At 36.0% G+C, this 19,906-nt stretch overlaps 1 protein-coding gene and 1 long non-coding RNA gene across 4 annotated transcripts; both read left to right on the top strand.

The window, feature by feature from the left end:
* Positions 1-350: 350 nt before the first annotated feature.
* On the top strand, positions 351-4,889 carry LOC110710492 (probable mediator of RNA polymerase II transcription subunit 26b). 3 transcript variants are annotated; one of them, XM_021888800.1, is made up of 9 exons: positions 360-1,858; positions 2,049-2,117; positions 2,240-2,322; positions 3,057-3,109; positions 3,246-3,361; positions 3,499-3,526; positions 3,645-3,949; positions 4,052-4,142; positions 4,295-4,889. In XM_021888800.1, the coding sequence occupies exons 1-9, from the start codon at positions 1,280-1,282 to the stop codon at positions 4,414-4,416; spliced, it is 1,446 nt and encodes a 481-aa protein (XP_021744492.1). In that variant the 5' UTR covers positions 360-1,279; the 3' UTR covers positions 4,417-4,889. The 3 variants fall into 3 exon arrangements, with proteins under 3 accessions (XP_021744490.1, XP_021744489.1, XP_021744492.1); XM_021888798.1 differs by lacking the exon at positions 3,499-3,526 and having other exon boundaries at positions 351-1,858; positions 3,605-3,949; positions 4,055-4,142; XM_021888797.1 differs by lacking the exon at positions 3,499-3,526 and having other exon boundaries at positions 355-1,858; positions 3,605-3,949.
* Positions 4,890-15,979: 11,090 nt separating this feature from the next.
* LOC110710673 lies at positions 15,980-16,625 on the top strand. The gene is made up of 3 exons (XR_002509191.1): positions 15,980-16,081; positions 16,213-16,307; positions 16,386-16,625. It is a non-coding gene; the product is annotated as an uncharacterized LOC110710673 (long non-coding RNA).
* Positions 16,626-19,906: the final 3,281 nt, after the last annotated feature.

Genomic DNA, 19,906 nt, shown 5'->3' with positions numbered 1-19,906 from the left:
ATTAAAATGCAACAAATCTCTTGTGATCAAAGCTATATCCAAAGATTAATCAACTTAAAATATTTTAATTATTTTTCTTGATTATTTTACCTTATGTACTTCGATAAAAATAATACGGACTATGAGTACTTTAAATTATTTTAAGTCGTAGTTCACATCAAATATAATACGGAGTATTACGGGAATTACTCAATGCAATACTATATACTTCGTATTTTATTAAACAAATAGACATTTTTCTACGCGGCCCCGCCACAATAAAAAAATAAAATAAAAATTCTAACAAATAGAATTTGTCTAAGCAAATGAGCTCTCTCTTGTGTCAAATTGTGTGTTGAGAAATGTCTATGTAATTTCTGATTCCAATATCTTTCCTTATCTATCTCTCTAGATTTTCTCTCTCTTCCTAATAAATAATAAAATCAAATTCAATATATCACATTATTTGTTTCCTTAATTTAATTATTTCTTTCCAAAAAACAAAGATAATTAGAAGGAAAGAATTGTGATTAGAGAGAGGATCAAGTCAAAAGAGAGGGGCCAATTTCCTTAAATTTTCTCAATTCCCAATTATTTTTAATATTTTAATCCCCTCTCTTTTTTCTCTCTCCTCTTCCTCTCACTTTCCTTCCTCCTTTTTGTCAAATTCCTGTTCTACCTCCATAAAAATACTCGGTGAAATTTCCAGAAAAAATTTTAGACACAAAAACAAAAATAAATTACAATCTTTGCTCTTTTCTCTATTTCTGAAACTCCTAAAATCAATTTGAACTCAAATTTTATTATTCATTCAACTTAATTAGTCTGTAATTTTTTTTCTTGTTTTAATTAGTTGTTCTGGGTTGGGTTGTTGCTTCATTGCTTAAATTTGTTGTTCAACTGCCCCTTTTTTTCTCTTTTTTTTTTTTTTTTTTTTTTTTTGCCATCTCTTCAAACTCACTTCAATCGTCTTCATCTTCTTTCTGAAGAACAAGATACAGAGTTTTTTTTTTATTAAAAAATTATTTTTTATTTTGGTAGAATATAATAAAATATTATTGCGTAAAAAGTTAATCTCATATCAGAAATCAATTGAGTTTATTCCATTCGGATTCTCTTTTAATTTCTGATCGTATTCTGTTAATCGAATAATTTCTCCCAAATTTCACATTTTCCCAATTTTTTTTTTAATTTTTTCTGGGATTATAAAAATCTGGGTTATCAAATTCCGTGATTTTAGCAACTGGGTATTGATTAAAACAAGTTTTTACGATCTGGGTTATTGAGAATTCGATCAAAAATGACCTCAAAACCAGGTGGTCATAAAACTAATAATAATGCAGGAGGAGGTGGAATTGGTGTTGGTCTTGATAATTGGAGAGATTATTTCAGAAGAGCAAATTCTGATATATTCGATATAATCGAGCACGCAATAATGGTGGCAGCTTCAGATTGTCCAAAGGAATTCCGTGTTAGGAGAGAGAGAATCGCTGAGTTGCTATTCACATGTCGATTAACGCGGTGTTTAGGGTGTGATCGAGTCGAGTTAGCGGTTTCCGAGGTTGATGAAGGTGGTTGTGATGGTGATGTTAAGGTGGTAATTAAAAGTGTTAATGACGGGTTTAATGTTGATGATGATGTTAATGGTGGTGGTGGTAGTAAAGGGAGTAAGGTTAATAGTACAACTAGGGAAAATGAGTATGATCAAAATGATATTGATCAACATATTGCTAACTTGGATTTGGATATGATATTGAATCATGAGAGTAATTATAGTTTTGATGATGCTGAGGCTTTGACTAATGAGATTGAAGAAGCTAGGGAGGTTGTTGATGAGGTGTTGAGGATTAAGGAGATACTCCTTAATAGCCAGGATCAGGTAGATTTTCCTGATACATTTTCGGGTTTTTGATTTCGTCGAAAATGGTTGTTTTAGTCTTATTTGATGATTGTGTTATGATGTTGTTTAATGGAATTATGGAATTGATGCTAGGATTGTGTTTTTGATTGGATTTTTGTTTTTTTACTAGGGTTTTCTAATTGTTGTTCTTGTAACTGTTTTATTGTAGTCTGATTCTGTGTTGTTCGAGTCGTTGAGGAGGTTGCAATTGATGCAATTGGATGTTGATATCCTAAAGGTTTGAGCTTCAATCCTTTGTTGTTGATGGTTATAGGTTGTTTTTTGATTTTATAGTAAGAGTAGGTTGCTTAGTCTTGATTGGATTGAATTATGATCTAAAGGAAATTGTGTTGGTTTCAGACAACTGAGATTGGGAAGGCTGTTAATCGCATTAGAAGACATAATGCAAAGAACATTCGTCATCTTGCTCGGGCGTTAATAGAGTATGTTTATACTACTCTTAACAAATGAACTGATCATGTATCTTGTCCATTGCATATTGGTGTACTTTGAGTTCTTGCCACTGTTAATGAATGATCAGTGCTGTGTTTTGTCTAAGAGCCTGGCATGTTACTTAATAGTGTTTCCTCTATGCTTGATTAGTACTAGTGCTGCTGCTTTTGTTTAAGAGTTTAGCATGTTTGTTCAAAGTATCTCCAAAATGCAAATGTAGACCAATCATTGTCTAGTTGATGGTAGTAAAGTATGAAGATGACATGAAACGGCAAGCAAAATGCTGTATGATGCTATCTGATTTTCCGGCTTTGAATAGCTTTAAGAATCTACAAACCGTTATGGTGGTTAAGATATTGGCACAGTTATTACTCGTTATTAGTTTTTAAAATTTCAGTTATGTTGCCCTTCCAAATGTGAACGTGTTCGAATCTACGTTACTTGATTGTTGATTTAACATGGCATAGTAATTAGCTGTTTAATTTTTGACATAGTATATTCTTTTCCTTCCAAGTATGAACATGGAATTAGATGTTCGATTTTGTGACACGTGATGGTTGTTTTAGGTTCAATAATTAGCTGTTTGAATTTCCAAATATGAACATGAAAATATGAAATTGCTGCATACTGTGATATCCGTATATAACTCTTAATCTTTTTAGTGCAATGTTTATTTCACCCATTTTCCTTTGTTAAAAGTGTTATCTCTGTTTTGTGTTGACAGTGGATGGAAGATTATTGTCGATGAGTGGGTGAAAGCCTCCCAAGAACTTGGAGGTAGCGTTCTGCTTATTTTGGTGGTGTTATCCTGTATTTGATACTTAATGCAAGTATATGATCGCAAGAGGCATTGATTAATCTAATTTCTGATATCATAACTTCATATTGACCCATCTTCTCCCCTTTTGTGCAGAAGGAGGTACCCCTGATTCTGTTAACCCGTCCACAGTTGATGAAGAAGAAGGGCTTCCTTCTCCACCATTGGAGGAGGGAGTATTTTTCTCAACACAACATATGGATTTTAATCAGGTACTTCACTTGTTTGTCAATGCCATTATGTTATTATTAGGAATTGTTCCAAAGCTGTTTGATTGATGATAACGGTCCTTGCTTTTTGAAACTGACTTTCTTCTTGTTCCTTTGGGTCATGCTTTGCAAACATGAAGTTTTTTGATGGCATGGATGATGATGGAAGTGAGTTACACTTCCTTTCCTTTAGCATAGTCTTATATAGCTTTTGTTATTTGGTTTTTTCTGAATTCCCCACTTAAGAATCATGATGATGATGATGAACGGGGAAATGTTGTTTCAGATCCTCGAAAGGGTGGGGAATTTAACAGGAACCTGGAAGCCCGGGAAGCTGGAAGAAAGCCTTCAGTGGCTGAGCAAGACCCTCCTAAGCGAAGAGAAGAACCTAAACAGGTGACTCCCCTTCCAAAGGACAACATGGTGCAACAAACGAAAAGGCAAGAGCCCCTTTCAAAGCCTAACAAGCCCATAAGCGTGCAATCTGGCCCTGGTAGACCTGTAAAACCCAATGGTGAACAGAATATTAACAAAGATTCTAGAGTTCAACAAAAACCAGTGATCCAAAGAAGGCCACCTCCTCAACCTGAGGTATCAAGTTCGCAAAATTTATTCCATAATTAGTTCTCGGGATAATATAATGTTTTTAAAAGTTTAGGGTTTAAATTTTGTTTCCATTGCTTGTTGGATCAGAAGATGAGACCTTCGAGTGACAATGATGTCCAAGAGAAACTAGAGGCCACAAAAAGGAAACTTCAGGAGCGATACCAACAAGCTGAGAATGGTAATATGAGATTCTCATTAATTCTCGGTTTACAATTTGTGCAAACTCTTTATGAGCAGACATGTCATTATTTCCAATTCCAAGTTAGTTTACCTGAAGTTAGTGACTGAAGTTTACTTCTGACTGTCATTTTTAATTTTGTTGATAAACAGCAAAGAGGCAAAGGACCATACAAGTAATGGAGATACATGACATCCCCAAGCAGGGGCTTACAAAACCAAATGCATTTGGTAAATTTGGCAACAACAGGCATTGGGCGAATGGCAGGAAATAATCTGTGTGATATTCTTCTTTTCTCGTTGACATCAGGCGAATTTTTTCCGTTCGGTGGTTTACATGCCTACAATTTGAGAGTTAGCTGTAAATTCTTTGGCAGAAGTTTGAGCTTAGCCGACATTTCGGGGAGGATGAAGCCTCATTGGTCATTCGATCTGCAGTGTTAGGGGAATAAAGCCTCCGGGAACATTCTTTCTTGATTTATCAGTCATTTGAACACCTTAGTATCAGCGTACTGATCTTATTTACCGGAGTGTGTTTCAGTGACTGTTTTCCCCTATCCCCTTGGTACTCAGCTCTTTTGTTACAGACCTGGTTTATACATGAAGATTTGCACATAAATATATGTGCATTTTCATAAACTTACTATGATATGTAACAAAAAATAAAAGTACATATGTTACTTCACAAGATATAGAGTATATATCTGCAAAGAAATAAGGATCTTGTGCAATTTGTGTCTTTGGTACACTTGTGGTTACCTTTTTCCCTCTTTGGGTGGTGGTGGATTGGCTGGGGTTGCATCTAATTTTCGAGAATTTCTCGTTTACTCGATGCTGTATAGTTAGTTGAGAGATGATATTCGAGAATTTCTCGTTTACTCGATGCTGTATAGTTAGTTGAGAGATGATAGACAAATCTTCGTAGTAATTTTTTGGTATTTAGGAAATTAGGGGAGTTTACCCGAATAAATAGGGACGAGGATTTTGTCTCGAACCTCTTTCAACCAACTGCCTGAAAGGCTGAAATATGTTAAATGTTCTTCATACTTCGGTGGTAGACAAAGATAAATTGATGTCATTGACTGATAATGGTACGAAGTAACATAAGTTTGAGATTCTTCAGATCTGGTACATAAGTAACATGTTTAGTCCAGTAAATCACTAATCATAGAGAGCAGAGACATTTATTCGGTACTCAAATATTTTTTGATATTGGGTAATTTACTTGTGTGCCCCTATGGTTCAATATTTTTGATATGTTGACAGGAAAATTTTCATTATGTATTTAAAATTGAAGTACTTTTTAAAAAAAAAAAAAAAATCATAACTATAATACAGTACAAAATTTTAGCTTATTTACTTGATAGAATTATACTACCTCCGTTTCATATTATTTGCAACGTTTTATATAAAATAGAGAGAAAAAATGTCTAATGTAAATATATAAAACGGAGGTAGTATGATTGTTTGACTTTAAGTTAAAATAGTGATTGCAATGAGTCAAATTTCAAAAGTGGCCTAGTGCTGATACTACAAATAGGCTATAACTCTACTAGCGCCTAAGCAGAAGTATTGAAGTCAAATCCAGATTATCAAGGAGGAAAAAAAATTAAAAAAAAAGGCAAATTTCACATTTGCTACCAGGGAAAGGACCCTAATTCACATTTGCTACCCCTTTAATTTTTTATTTTATTTTACTACCACCCAAATCCCAAAATTTTAGATATCACTACCATTTGACGGATGCCGTTACTATTTCCGTAAGTGAAGCCCAACCACCGTCCAACCACCTCACCGCCACCGCTCCATCTTCAACCACCCTCATTGCCACCATCCAACCTCCATTTCCCATCAACGTCGGCGCCCAAAGAATCCCACGACAGCCGCGAAACTCCACCAGCAGCCCACCTCCTTCCCAAACGCCACCAACACCTCCTCACCTTCACACAACCACCAAGAACAAACCCCTTTCCCAGCCCGGTTCCAACGAACACCTTAGCTTCACACAACCACGAATCAAAAACGACCCCATTCCCAGCCCGATTCCAGCTCGAACCCTATTCACCCATCAGCGCGGAGGTTCTCCAGCCAACCACAAATTAAATCGCAAACCCTAGCCACCCGATCAACCACCAACCCTCACGAAAAAACCAATCAGCCCCCTTTAATTCGTTTTTCGTGGTTTTGGGGTGGTGGTTTAGGGTTAGGGGAGGCCGAAAACGCGGTAAAGGAAGGGGAGGGGGGTCGATTCAGTGGAGGGAACGGGGTTGGGGGCGGATTCTGGGGGTGGTTTTGGTTTCGGTTCAGGGTGGTTGGTCGGGGCAGCGAGAACGGGAAAAGGGGAGGGGGGTTCGCGTTGGCGCGTAGGGGTGGGGGATAGGGAGGGGGTGGGCACGCGCCGGCGCCGGCTGAAGTTCTGGGCACCGGCCGCCGGCAGGGGGGGAGGGCAGGGGGTAGCAAGGGAGGGTGGTTTATTTTATTTATTTTAATTATTTTTTAATTTTTTAATTTATTTTTATTTTTTTTAATAAACTTAACGGAAATTGTAACGGATTCCGTTAAGTGGTAGTGATTTTTAAAAAAGTCTAATTTAGGTGGTAGTAAAATAAAATAAAAAAATTAAAGGGGTAGCAAATGTGAATTAGGGTCCTTTCCCTGGTAGTAATGTGAAATTTGCCCAAAAAAAAATACTAAACGTAGTCATTAGAGATATGCAATGTCGTTAAACATTTAATAATTTCTCAAAGTAGAAATAATTAAAAATACATGTAGCTTAATTATTACTCGTATATATTTTGAATGAATGCATTTTGTCATAAATTTTCGACTTCATATTGTACAACCTTTGTGCATTTCGAGCATAAACCCTATTCAACTCCTTAGTATAGTTGAGGATCTTCAAAGTTAGAATTATTACATACTGTATTAATTAGTGCAAGGGGTTTATTCTAAAAATAGTTCGAATCCATAAAAGACTTTAAAAATAGTTCGAATACATAAAAGACTTTGTACATTAGTTGAAACTATTACGGAGTATATATAATGGTATGGATCTATGAAAAAAAAAAAACATAGCTATCCCAAAGAGAAATAAAGATGGAAAATGCCAAAATGGCCTTGGAGCTTAGTTAATGAGCAACAAATGTAGATATGCCATGCTAAAATGCTGGCTTAAAAAAACAGACACCAAAAAAACAAAACAAAACACACAAAAAAAAAAAAAAAAAAAAAAAAAAAAAAAAAAAAAAGAAAAGAAAAGAAAAGAGCATCATTTATCTCCATTAATAATAAAAGTGTTGGTTGTTGGTAGACTTTAGCATAATTGAGACACCTACTCTCAAACTAACTGCTTAGCCTTAGCTACGCATATCATATACTCTCTTCTTACTACACTTTGCGGTTGCCCACTTCTTGATGTTATCATGCCATCACTAAAGTGGAGTCTTATCAACACTCTTTTGTTCCAACTAATATTTTTTTTAGGTCCGTCAGATTCTCTATAAGCCGTTAATTCATTCGTCTCAACTACACTAACAATATAAATTAATTTAGTAACTAACGGTTAAAATTATGCGTTAACACCAATTAAACCGAGTAAACTAAAAAGAGATAACAGTATACGGAGTATTAAATATTGCTTGCTTGTTAGTGAATTGTGAACATGCAATGAATTTGCACAGAATAGAAGACCTTGATCACAAAGTTGCAACACTAGAAATAAAGTAATTGACTAAAATGAGGTAGCGTACCAAAATAGACGCGGGAATATGTGCTTTGCTTTGACCAACTTGGTCAATTTTAACCAAAAAAAACACTGTAATATGAATACCAAGTATTCCCTCCGTTTTAATTTGTTAGTCCCATATACTATTTTGGGCGTTTCAAAAATATATACCTATATTAAATGTATTCCACTTTTAACTTAGTTTTTATTTCCTATTTTATTCATATTAAATTCTGATTGGTTAGATTAATTGATTGTGAATTAATGACATAACTCTAAGTAAAGAAATTACTCCCTTGATTTATGCAAATATGACTAAAGCTTTCCTTAAAAAAAATCAAAAAAATTAAATAAGGCAAAATTATTTATGAATTGTTTTTTAATTTAATGTTAGATTCCAAATATTATCCTTTTCTTATTTTATGTGATTGATTTCATATGTGACTATCATATTGAAACGGAGGGAGTACTATTATTAAGAACTAGTATAAGAAATCTGAATTTTAAGCTGGTATTTTGTGTTTCATTCAACTATAATCCCAATTGCTACTTTCTTTAACCTTAATTTAGGGAATCTAAAGCAACTGCGTATCTTATACTTTTGTCCATTCGAATTAGTAATATGCTATTTGATTATAATATTAGTTTGTACGATGACGTGTGGTAACAAAAATTAAAATTACTAAAACACATTACAATATTACAATTCATTAATGTATTTTTCTAAACTACATCGACATAAGTTAATTTAGGGCTATTCATCAATTCATAATCATACTTCTTATAAAGTTTTTTTTATTATTTTTTATTTTATTTTCAAGAAAATTGACTTTTGACTTGGTGTACAAAGTCTACTAAATTCGTCTTTTCCTAATTAGAGACTACAATTTTTTTTATTATATATATAATAATATAATGAGATTTTACACAGAGATAGAGAGTGTGTGTTTGTCGATTAGGCCAGAAAATTAAAAGCATAAGAAAAGCAACAAAATAAATTAAACAAACGTATTTTTAAAAATTACGGAGTACTTAACGTTTGACTTTTTTGAATATTTTTTTTATTTAGATGAACATGGAAGTGTTCTTTCTAAATAGCGAGGAGGCAAATTAACGTGTTGCATACAATTTTGTATAAGAATTCAAGGATTTACCTTTGACTTCCAACTAAAGAATTAAATCACCAAGAAACTTTCAATTGTGTATAATTTGTCCAATTAATTAGATTTCTCTTATTTATTTCATACCTCATACAATAAGATTTCTTCCTTGCAACATAGAGTTTGTTTGGTCAAGACACTTATATCTTTAATAACTTATACTCCGTATGTAAATAAATACTACTCCGTAGTATATTTTAAAAAAAGTTACTCCCTTCGTTTTTTTAAATGTATTACTTTGACGTTTACACTATTCACATACCATGTTTGACATATTTTTTCACCTCTATATAAATAAATGTTACTCCGTATTATATAATGTATCATTAGATTAGTCAAAATGTCTAGTTTCATATAGTAATATAATTTTGTTACGTACAATTTTTACTAATAACCAATTAAAGATATTAATAGTCAAAATTGTGTTTCGGCAAATGTAATCGTACGTCAAAGTGATGCATTTAAAAAAAAAGAAGAAAAAAAAAGAGAGAATACTATGTTTTATGTGCATGTTGCGGAGACGATTTTAACATAATATTATAATATAAAGTTTCTAATGTTACGATTAAAAATAAATAAATAAATAAAAAGGCAAACCACGAATAAAATCCTTGAGAACCTTGACATTGTAATGGAACATGGGTATTTACTGAATAATGCCCTAAAAATTAGTTGTTCGATCTTCTATCCATCAAAACTTCTCAAGGCTTGTTCTCATTAACTGAATTGAAATGAATATTTTATAAGAGAAGGAAATTAGGAGCTAAACTGAACTGAACTGAATTAAACAGAACTGAGTTGAACTGAACTGAACTGAACTTAATTGAATTTCAATGTATGAGAATGGGCCCTAGTTCTTACATGATAAAAACTATAAACGCCACCTTTTGCATTGATTTTCATCCTTGGAATAACTTTTGCAATAACACAGTAACACTAGAATATATTTAGTGATGACTACATTATTCCATATGACTTTTTATAGCTATTTTATTATTTGGCTTTTATATCGATTTTGATTTTAAATACATTGTTTAACCTTATTACCTATTTCAAGAAATATAATTAACACTAGAATATATAAGGTTTTTTTTCAATAAATATAAGTTCAGATTAGTTTATATGATAAGTTAAGAAAAAAATTTACAAGACCTAATAAGTTCATATTCAATCATGAGAAGTACGGAGTATAAGATTAAACAATAAATACATACTTCGATATGAATGAAAATCATGTGAACACACCTATATCCAATAACTTGGCGACTTGGGTTCTTTATTGTGGAGCATATTTAGGCCTTGTTTGGTTGACATTCTAAAATGGGGGAATTGAAAATTCATGGGAATTGAGAAAATGAGGAGTTGTTTGGTTGACATAAGAAAGCAAAAATGGGGGAGGTGGGAATTCATGGGAATTTCAACTTCCCACAAAACATGGGAAGTAAATAACCTAGCCCCCCTAGATAAACCAAAATTCATGGGAATTCTAATTTCCCTTATTGCCAACTATTAGGAAGATAAATATTGTGAATATATTTTGTGATTATCTTTAGGTTATCTTGGCCTTGCCCTCCAAGTATCCTACTCTATATATACTTTTGTATGTGGCCGTTTATATAAATGAGAAATACAGAGAATACTTTAAACCTAATTTAACATGGTATAAAGAGCCTTGTGAGATCCCCAAAAAAATTTTCCGATCATCATTTTTCATAAATTTTGTTCGTGACTGTGAGTTCTTTGATTGATTTTCATATATTATTTTTTTTAATTACTTTCTTGTGTGAGATTAAGAGATGCAAGGGGGAGATGGAGGAAAATCGAAGGTCGACTTGACCTTTCACCTAGGTTCAAGTGACGGGCCAGGTAATGTCATCACTCCGATTCAATTACGGGGAGACAATTATGATGAATGGGCTAGAGCTGTGAGGACGGCTTTGAAGGCTAAGCGGAAGTTTGGCTTTATCGATGGCTCGGTTGCAAAGCCGAGTGATTCTGCGAATTTGAGGATTGGGTGGCTGTACATTCTATGTTGGTGTCTTGGTTATCTAATACCTTGGATCCACTTGTCCGGTCGACTCTAGGTGATTATGATGATGCGAAGTTGCTCTGGGATAATCTTCGTAATCGATTTTGTGTTGTGAGTGGAACTCGGGTCTATCAATTGAAGACGGCCTTGACAGATTGCAAGCAAGGGAAAACAGAACTGATTTCTGTTTACTTTGGCAGGTTGTCAAAAATTTGGGATGAATTAACCACTTATGTTTCAGTGCCGGAGTGTAAGTGCGGGAAGTGCACATGTAACATTGTGCAGCAAGTTGAGAAATTGAGGCAAGATGATTTTATTCATCATTTTCTGATCGGCTTAGACTCTGCTTATGCGGCTTTAAGGGCTCAACTTCTAGCCCAAGATCCTTTGCCGATGGTAGACAAGGCATATCAACAGGCCATCCAGGCTGAGCGCTTGCGGGGAGGGGATGTGACTGCCCCTTCTGATAATCGAAGTAATGCGGTGGCCTTCAAGTTGCAAGGGCAAAAGCCTTGTGGTGAAAGTAGTGATAAATTTTGTGCTCACTGTAACAGGGAAGGTCACGATGAGTCGGGTTGCTTTCAACTCCACGGCTTTCCGGATTGGTGGGGTGATCGTCTATGTGGTGGGCGTGGACCATGTCGTGGTGGAGGCTCGGCTGGCCGCGGTGGAGGACGGACAGGGGGCAGGGGGGGTGGTGCGCCTCCTGCTCGAGCAAACAAGACTGGTGGGCAGCAGCTCTCGCAGCCTTCACAAGCTGCTGCCGCGAGTGCCTCAGACGGGGCAACTCTTGCTGGAATTTCATCGGCCCAAATTCAGCAGTTTCTCGATCACTTGAACTCCATTAAACCCAAGCTTCACGGTAAGCAAGATATGGGTTGGATTATTGACACCGGTGCCTCAAATCATGTGACTTGTGATGTTTCTTTATTGATGAATGCATCAAATGTGAGCCATTATCCGGTGGGATTGCCGGATGGAAATTATGCAAATGCTTCTAAATTGGGATCGGTGACATTGCAAGGAGGCTTAATCCTTAAAAATGTTCTTTATGTGCCTCAATTAAATTGCAATTTAATTTCAACGACTCAATTATGTGATGAATCAAATTGTGTAATGCAATTTACTAATAAACTTTGTATTATACAGGACCTAACGACGAGGATGGTGATTGGAGCGGGTGAACGAGTAGATGGACTTTACTATTTCCGGGGTGTTCCTATGGTGAAGACTTTGAAGATAAAGGTGGATGGGTCGACAAAGTTGTGGCATCAACGGTTAGGGCATCCTTCGGGAAAAGTACTTCAACAACTTCCGTTTGTGAGTCATAATCGTAGCAAATTTAATTCATGTGATGTATGCCCTAGGGCAAAACAACATAGGAGTAGTTTTCCTTTGAGTCAAAATAAAGCTAGTCGTATTTTCGAACTAGTCCATTTAGATTTATGGGGGCCTTACAAGACACCATCGTCTTGTGGTGCTCATTATTTCTTAACTATCGTAGATGATTTTTCTAGGAGTGTGTGGATTTATTTATTAAATAATAAAACGGAAGTTGATTATATGTTTCATAATTTTGTTGCTATTGTTAGACGTCAATTTTCTCAAGAAATTAAAGTGGTTCGTAGTGATAATGGTACGGAATTCAATTCGTTGAAAGAGTATTTTTTTGACAATGACATTTACTTTGAGACCTCATGTGTGGGCACACCTCAACAAAATGGGCGTGTCGAGAGAAAACATCAACATATTTTAAATGTTGCTAGAGCCCTTAGATTTCAAGCAAATTTGCCTATAAAATTTTGGGGGGAGTGTGTGCAAGCGGCATGTCATTTAATTAATAGAACTCCCTCTAGATTGCTTAATTATATGACTCCTTGTGAAATTTTATTTGGCAAAACACCTTCATATGAGTATATTCGGGTGTTTGGATGCTTGTGCTATGCATATAATTTGAAGAGTAAGGGTGATAAATTTGCAAGTCGTAGTAGGAGGTGTGTGTTTCTCGGATATCCTTTCGGGAAAAAAGGGATGGAAGGTGTACGACTTGGAAACTTGTGAAATTTTTGTGTCAAGAGATGTGACATTTTTTGAGACCGACTTTCCTTTTATTGCCCCTAGTGAGAAGCCCATAAAGGTGAGTGTGAGCGGTGGAGATGTTGGGGATAGTGATGATGAGTGGTGCGTCATGATGGAGGGGGAGTGTGTGAGTGAAGATACGGGGGTGGAGAGGGAGGCAGCAAGCTCCACAACCCACCTGCGGTAGGCAGCTCCAGACCGCAGGGAGGTCGCGGAGGAGACTGCCCACCTCCCTTACCAGCACGTTGCATCATCTGCGGCTGCTAGAGTTGATGGGGGTGCTGGTAGCACGCAGCAGGGGGCTGCTGGGGGTGCTGGCAGCACGCAAACCGAGGGAAAAGGGGGTGATTGCAGCACGCAAATTGAGGTAGAACAGCAGCGTCTAGAAGCTCAAAATGGGCAGTGTGAGATAGATTGTAATGCAACAAGGGACACCGAGGCCTTGGGTAAAGGCAAGAGACAAAAATTTCCGAATGTGAAGCATCGTGACTTTGTGACACACACGATCCGAAATATAAGTCCATCTACATTATCTCAGAGTTCACCTGCGACATCACTTTCCTCAGGTACTGTTTACCCTATAACACATTTTATTGATTCTCACCGATTTTCTGTGAAGCATAGAACATATATTGCTGCCATTAAAGGAGGAAATGAACCCAAAAGTTTCAAGGAGGCTATGAAACACGAGGGTTGGATGAAGGCAATGGCAGATGAGATACATGCACTTGAAGAACAGGGTACTTGGGTACTAGAGAAGCTACCACCGGGTAAAAAGGCACTTGGAAGCAAGTGGGTGTACAAAGAAAAATACGATGAGCATGGGAATTTGCAGAGATTGAAAGCAAGATTAGTCATCTTTGGCAATCATCAGGTTGAAGGATTAGACTACAACGAGACATTTGCTCCGGTGGCAAAAATGGTGACTGTGAGAACCTTTCTTGCAGTAGCTGCAGTGAAAAATTAGGAAGTTCATCAAATGGACGTTCATAATGCATTTCTTCATGGTGATTTGGAAGAAGAGGTATATATGAAAATTCCCCCTGGTTTTGAGAAAGATAATTCTGACAAAGTTTGCAGGATGCAGAAATCGTTGTACGGGCTTAAACAAGCCCCTCGGTGCTGGTTTGCAAAGCTTGCTACAGCTTTGAAAAATTATGGCTTTAAACAGTCATATTATGATTATTCTTTGTTTACTCTGACAAAGGGTAAAATTCAGCTTAATGTGTTGGTATATGTAGATGATTTAATTGTTGCAGGCAACGATAAAAATGCTATGCTCAGTTTTAAATCATATTTGGGAGATTGTTTCAAGATGAAAGACCTTGGAGTGTTGAAATATTTTTTGGGGCTAGAGGTAGCCCGGAATACACAGGGATTTTTTATTTGCCAGAGGAAGTATGCACTAGATATAATTACTGAGGCTGGCTTGCTTGATGCTAAACCTGCAGAGTTCCCTATGGAACAAAATCACAAGTTAGCATTATCCCAGGGAGAGTATTTTCATGACATTGAGAAATATCCTCGCCTCATAGGGCGACTAATTTATCTGTCTGTTACGAGACCCGATTTAGCATATTCTGTACACATTTTGTCACAGTTTATGCAGAAACCCAGGATTGATCATTGGGAAGCAGCTTTGCGAGTTGTTAGATATTTAAAGAAGAGTCCGGGACAGGGTATTTTATTGGGATCTGATAGTGCATTACAGTTAGAAGGTTGGTGTGATTCAGATTGGGCAGGTTGTCCACTCTCCAGACGATCCTTAAGTGGTTGGTTTGTGCTTCTTGGCTTGTCTCCAGTGTCATGGAAAACCAAGAAGCAGCCTACGGTGGCTCTTTCTTCGTCAGAAGCAGAATATCGTTGTATGAATGCAACCACTTGTGAATTAAAGTGGTTGAAGCGCTTACTTGGAGATTTAAGTGTTCGACATGAGAATGGGATGCTCCTTTATTGTGATAGTCAGTCTGCATTATATATTGCGCAGAATCCAGTGTTTCATGAGCGAACAAAACACATTGAGTCGGATTGTCATTTTGTTTGAGATGCAATTACAGATGGGACGATTATACCTTCGTATGTTCCTACGACGGTTCAGTTGGCGGACATTTTTACAAAAGCTTTGGGAAAAGCTAAATTTGAGTTTCTACTTCGCAAGTTGGGTGTCCGAGATCCGTACTCTCCAACTTGAGGGGGGGTATTAGGAAGATAAATATTGTGAATATATTTTGTGATTATCTTTAGGTTATCTTGTCCTTGCCCTCACTACTACATTTTCGATCAAATACAACGCCAAAAAATGAGCTATTGCAACGCCTTATCCAAATGTCGTGGCAATAGATAGCCTATTGCAACGGTATTTTTATTGCCGTTGCAATAGAGTAGGCTATTGCCACGGATATAAAACTAATGCTCTTAGAAGTAGAGCTATTTCCACGGCTCTAACGAACCGTTGCAATAGCCTAGATATTTTAACAAAAATGAAAGCTAATGCAACGGTAGTGTTGTATCATGAAAATTTTAGCTAGGTTGAAGCGCGCATTGTTTCCTCTAATTTTTTCACCAAAATTTTGAACAAACACATTTTTACTTTTCTCACCCATTTTCTCCACTCATTCTCACAGTACCCATTCTCACCCTATTTCTCCATTTCCTCAATTTCCCCAAATTCTCCATTTTCTCAATTTCCCCCAATTCTCTAGTTTCCCCATCATCATCTCACATAAATAAGCAAGGTAAAACAAAAATTCTGAGGCCGATTTTGAGGTGAAAATCACGAAAAAATTCATTTAAAAATTTGATTTTTTTCGATTTCTAGGGTTTCGATTTGTAACTGTTGACGGTGGTGGAGAGCAACGATGGTGAGTTTTGATTTGTAATTGATGGCGGTGGTGGAGAGTTGTTGAGCTAATGTCGCTCAAACTCCAGCTTCGTGCCCTGATCTTTGAGTAAGCCTTCTATCTTTATCTCTCTTTTTTCCTCTTTCTCGCTACTTTCTCTCCCCTTTCAATTATTGTTCCAATTTCGACAATTATACACTTAAAAAGTTTCAATCAATTGACTATTTAATGTTAATCAGGAACATCATCATCGTCCGTGGTAGTTGGTGAGAGTGATTTGCTAATTGTTGGACCTGGTGTTCTTGGTCGCTTGGTAGCTCAACAATGGAGTCAGGTATAATCGCTATTTCTATTGCATTTCTACCTCTCTTTCTTTCGTTTGTAAAACATTTAATTCCTCGAGAACTGTCAGGTTAATTTCTTTCGTTTGGGATTCTCGCCTTTATGTTCTTGCCAGGTTCCTTCTTTTATCTTTAATTTCTGATTTGGTTTGATTATTGGAAAATTGGTTGATTTTTAACTTGCAAATAAGTGTGCTTTTGGTTGTTTTGTTGGTTATGGTAATGCAAATGTTATGGTATAGGTAATGACAATAGATTACTATAGTTGGTGTTATAATGTCTAGTAACTGGTGCTTATTAAACTTCTGTCCTTTTTCCTGAGACTTCTTGTATTATCATCTTCTTACATGTTGGGACAATTGCTACTAATGTCTCCAATCACAATATTTTCTTTGAACTAGAAATAGCTTACATGGGCTGATTGTTATTTCTGTATGATTCTATGATTTTTATTGTCTTCTTGCACTTTCTGATAATGGCCATTGTGACGTGTTGCAATTCTTAGCAGAAATACAAGTGTATATATGTTAGTTTGTACACTCATCACTTGGCACTTGTCTCGTCTCAAATCAGATTTTTTTTATCTGTTTTAATCACAGTAATTATAACAACTGTCTATATGAATTTGAGTTTACTGTTGGTTCAAGTTATTGTCATATTAATGGAAATTTGAGAATGATAATTATATTCATGATTTATGCTGCCGTAATTCACAACTGCAGAGTTTGCATAATTCATTTATTTGTATCAGCTAAATTTTATAGCTGCAATTATATTAGTGTCATAATTAGTATTTTATGGTAATACCTCCTGTCATTTGTGTATATAACATCCTTAGCAATTTTTATTTTACTAAACTAATGGGATCATTACCTATCAATAGCTAATTATATAACTGAAACCGCCCTCCTAATCTTTCATTTTGTCTCCATGTAAACACTGAAAAATAATTTCCATCCATTAGATAAATTTTTTGCGAATGTTACCTCTAGCTTTTTTTTTGTTATTAATGAAATAAAATATGAATTCTCATAAATAGCTTTAAGTTAAAAATTGACATAAATAGCTTTTAGCTCTAGCTGAGGTGGAATTTATTAAGTAGCAATTTTGGTCGAGGATATGACTATATGTCTATATATGAAGTCTGATCGTATAACCGCCCTCCAAGGTGAGAGGCAATATATGGTGGATGGGAGTTGATGGCGCATCAAATAAAGGCTCCTAAGAAAGTGAAATTGAGGGGGTGTTCTGCATCTCAGTCCTTTATAAAAAAAAAATCAAACTTGCTGGATCTTTGACCTTTGTACTGTTTCTTCTAGCTTTCACCCCTCAGTTTCCGATTTCTAATTTTTTTTCTTTGGGAGATTTGGTTTCTAGGTCTTGTATACTATGGTCTTAGTTCATTTTTTTCTCTTTCCTTCCCCTTGTTTGGGGTTTATAACTTGTGAATTATTATGATTAGATGTTCAGATTTTTTTTGTATGGAATTATGAATGTTACACAGATGGTGGACGTATTTGTTGTATTGGGCCGTGCTTCATTTTGGCAAGAGTTTTTGTTCAGTGCAAGAGAATCACAAAAAAGAGCAAATTAGTGAGTTATACAAGATTCTATACAAGGTTTGAGGAACTGCTAGTATACAACTTCTAATGTTGGATATGAGATAGGCCAATGTGCTAGCATGCCTCGTGTTCAAGTAGGTCGTGCTTGAAACAAGTTAAGAAATATTTGTTTGGGGGTGTTATGTCAGTAGATCCTTTTAGTAATTTTTATATACTGTTTGGTAAATTAGATTATTAAAGGAGGTTGACATACCATGTTTGTGCCATGTTCATGTCAACTTTTAAAAATAATATCCATACCCTCCGAACTGTGGTGACTGTGGTAAGGCTTGTGGCGGACTCATACTATGTCAGTCCATTTTACTATCATACTTGATTGACTTTCATGCCAGCCCGGCCCATGCCTACCTCTAATAAGTACCCCTCATTATACAGTGCGAATTAGAGATACCGTATTATATGTTGTTTGGTGTTATAGGATGTGCCTCATTTAAGCGTAGTGATTATGTGGATACGAAATAGAGACAGAAAATCAGTTACCAGTAAAGGTCTGACAGAATGAAAATCAGTTACTCCTTAGAGACATGTCTATATATGAATTAATAATTTTTATATATTATTTTTAAAATTCCACCTCAGCTACTCCATGAAAATATGACACTTTCTTATTCATTTGTAAGTACCCCGAAAGAAATTTAATAAGATATAGATGATGTCATTGACATATATTCACCGGTAACACTGCAAATTTGAATGAATACTGTTTTTTTTTTATTGCATTGCAGGTTTGTTCTATATATGTATATCTCTAACCCCTTGTGAGTTCTTGCTTAGTTTTTACTCTTGATTCCAAACTAAATTTAAAAACCGTTGCTCTTTATGCGTTTTAGGCAGCTACTGCTGCTATTCTTCTTCGGCTTTAACTTTAACCTGTAGCAACATGTGAATAATTATCCTTTATTATTGATCTTGACTTTATTGTTTGTTGTAGCCACTACATCCTCCGGGTATTTTTTTACTTCTTTTTATTTCTCATTGAATTATATATGAGAAAAGAGGAATGATGGATGTTTATCTTCTTTTTTGATTTTGATGAAATTGGATTGTGTTTTTATAAGGTTTTTGGGTTTCTTTGATATATGCAGGTTGTAGGCCTGCTGGCTTCTGTTGTTCTGTGTTGCTAGCTGCTTGCTGGTCTCTGTTTGGTTGCCTGTGGGGCTATTAGGTGCAGGCTGCTGTCGTGTAGGTTCTATTGGGCTGCCTGGTTGTTGTTGTTGTTTTTTCTGCCTGTCTCTGCTGTTTTGAGCTGTTGTAGGGTTGAAGAAGGCATCCTGGTTTGGACTTGCTTTTCCCTGTTTGCTTCTAGTTTGTTGCCTAGTTTCCGTTGCTGTCTTGTTTTGGTTTTGGCTGGTTAATGCTGCTGTTGTTCCTTTTACTGCTGTTGTTCTGCACTGTCAGCTACTGTACTGCTTTCTGCATGGTGTTGTGCATGCCTGGTTTTGGCTGCTGCTGTCGTTCTGCTGAGCTTGTTGATGTTGGGACAACTTGCTGTGTTGCTGGTCTCTATTGCTGTTGTTCACCTGCTAATGTTGGTCGCTTGCCTCTCAAAGATTGTAGTCGTTGTAGTTTTCTCAATTAATTTAATTAGTGAAATTTGATTTTGTAACTTTTCCCTTTAAGGGCAATAATGTACGTATTTCGCATTATAATTATTATATATAAATGATACTTCAATTTGTTTCTGTTAGCATATTTTAATTTGTACTGACTAATTATACATATATTATATTACCATCCCATCCCAACAAAATAAAAATAAAAATATCAATCCGTTGCAGTAGATACGTACTCCTATCATTGTATTAATTAGCTTCCTCCGTTGCAATAGGTTCAATTTCATCATAATTATTAGTCAGTACTCTATTGCCACGGATAAGTTATGCCGTTGCAACAGGTATTGGTCTATTGCCACGGATCATTGGTGCCGTGGCATTAGGTGTCATATGCCGTTGCATTAGACCTATGGCAAC

This window comes from Chenopodium quinoa, unplaced genomic scaffold, assembly GCF_001683475.1.
Source record: "Chenopodium quinoa cultivar QQ74 unplaced genomic scaffold, ASM168347v1, whole genome shotgun sequence".
Classification (NCBI taxonomy): Eukaryota; Viridiplantae; Streptophyta; class Magnoliopsida; order Caryophyllales; family Amaranthaceae; genus Chenopodium; species Chenopodium quinoa.
The sequence above is the reverse complement of the archived record's forward strand: the minus strand, read 5'-3'. Positions and strand labels throughout refer to the sequence as shown.

What these genes read in the sequence shown, in the direction of transcription:
- LOC110710492 (XM_021888797.1), top strand. Translation starts at nt 1,280, where the DNA reads ATGACCTCAAAACCAGGTGGTCATAAAACTAATAATAATGCAGGAGGA. An exon ending in AGCCTCCCAAGAACTTGGAG is followed by an intron (nt 3,110 to 3,245) that starts GTAGCGTTCTGC and finishes CCTTTTGTGCAG; the next exon opens with AAGGAGGTACCCCTGATTCT. An exon ending in ATACCAACAAGCTGAGAATG is followed by an intron (nt 4,143 to 4,294) that starts GTAATATGAGAT and finishes GTTGATAAACAG; the next exon opens with CAAAGAGGCAAAGGACCATA.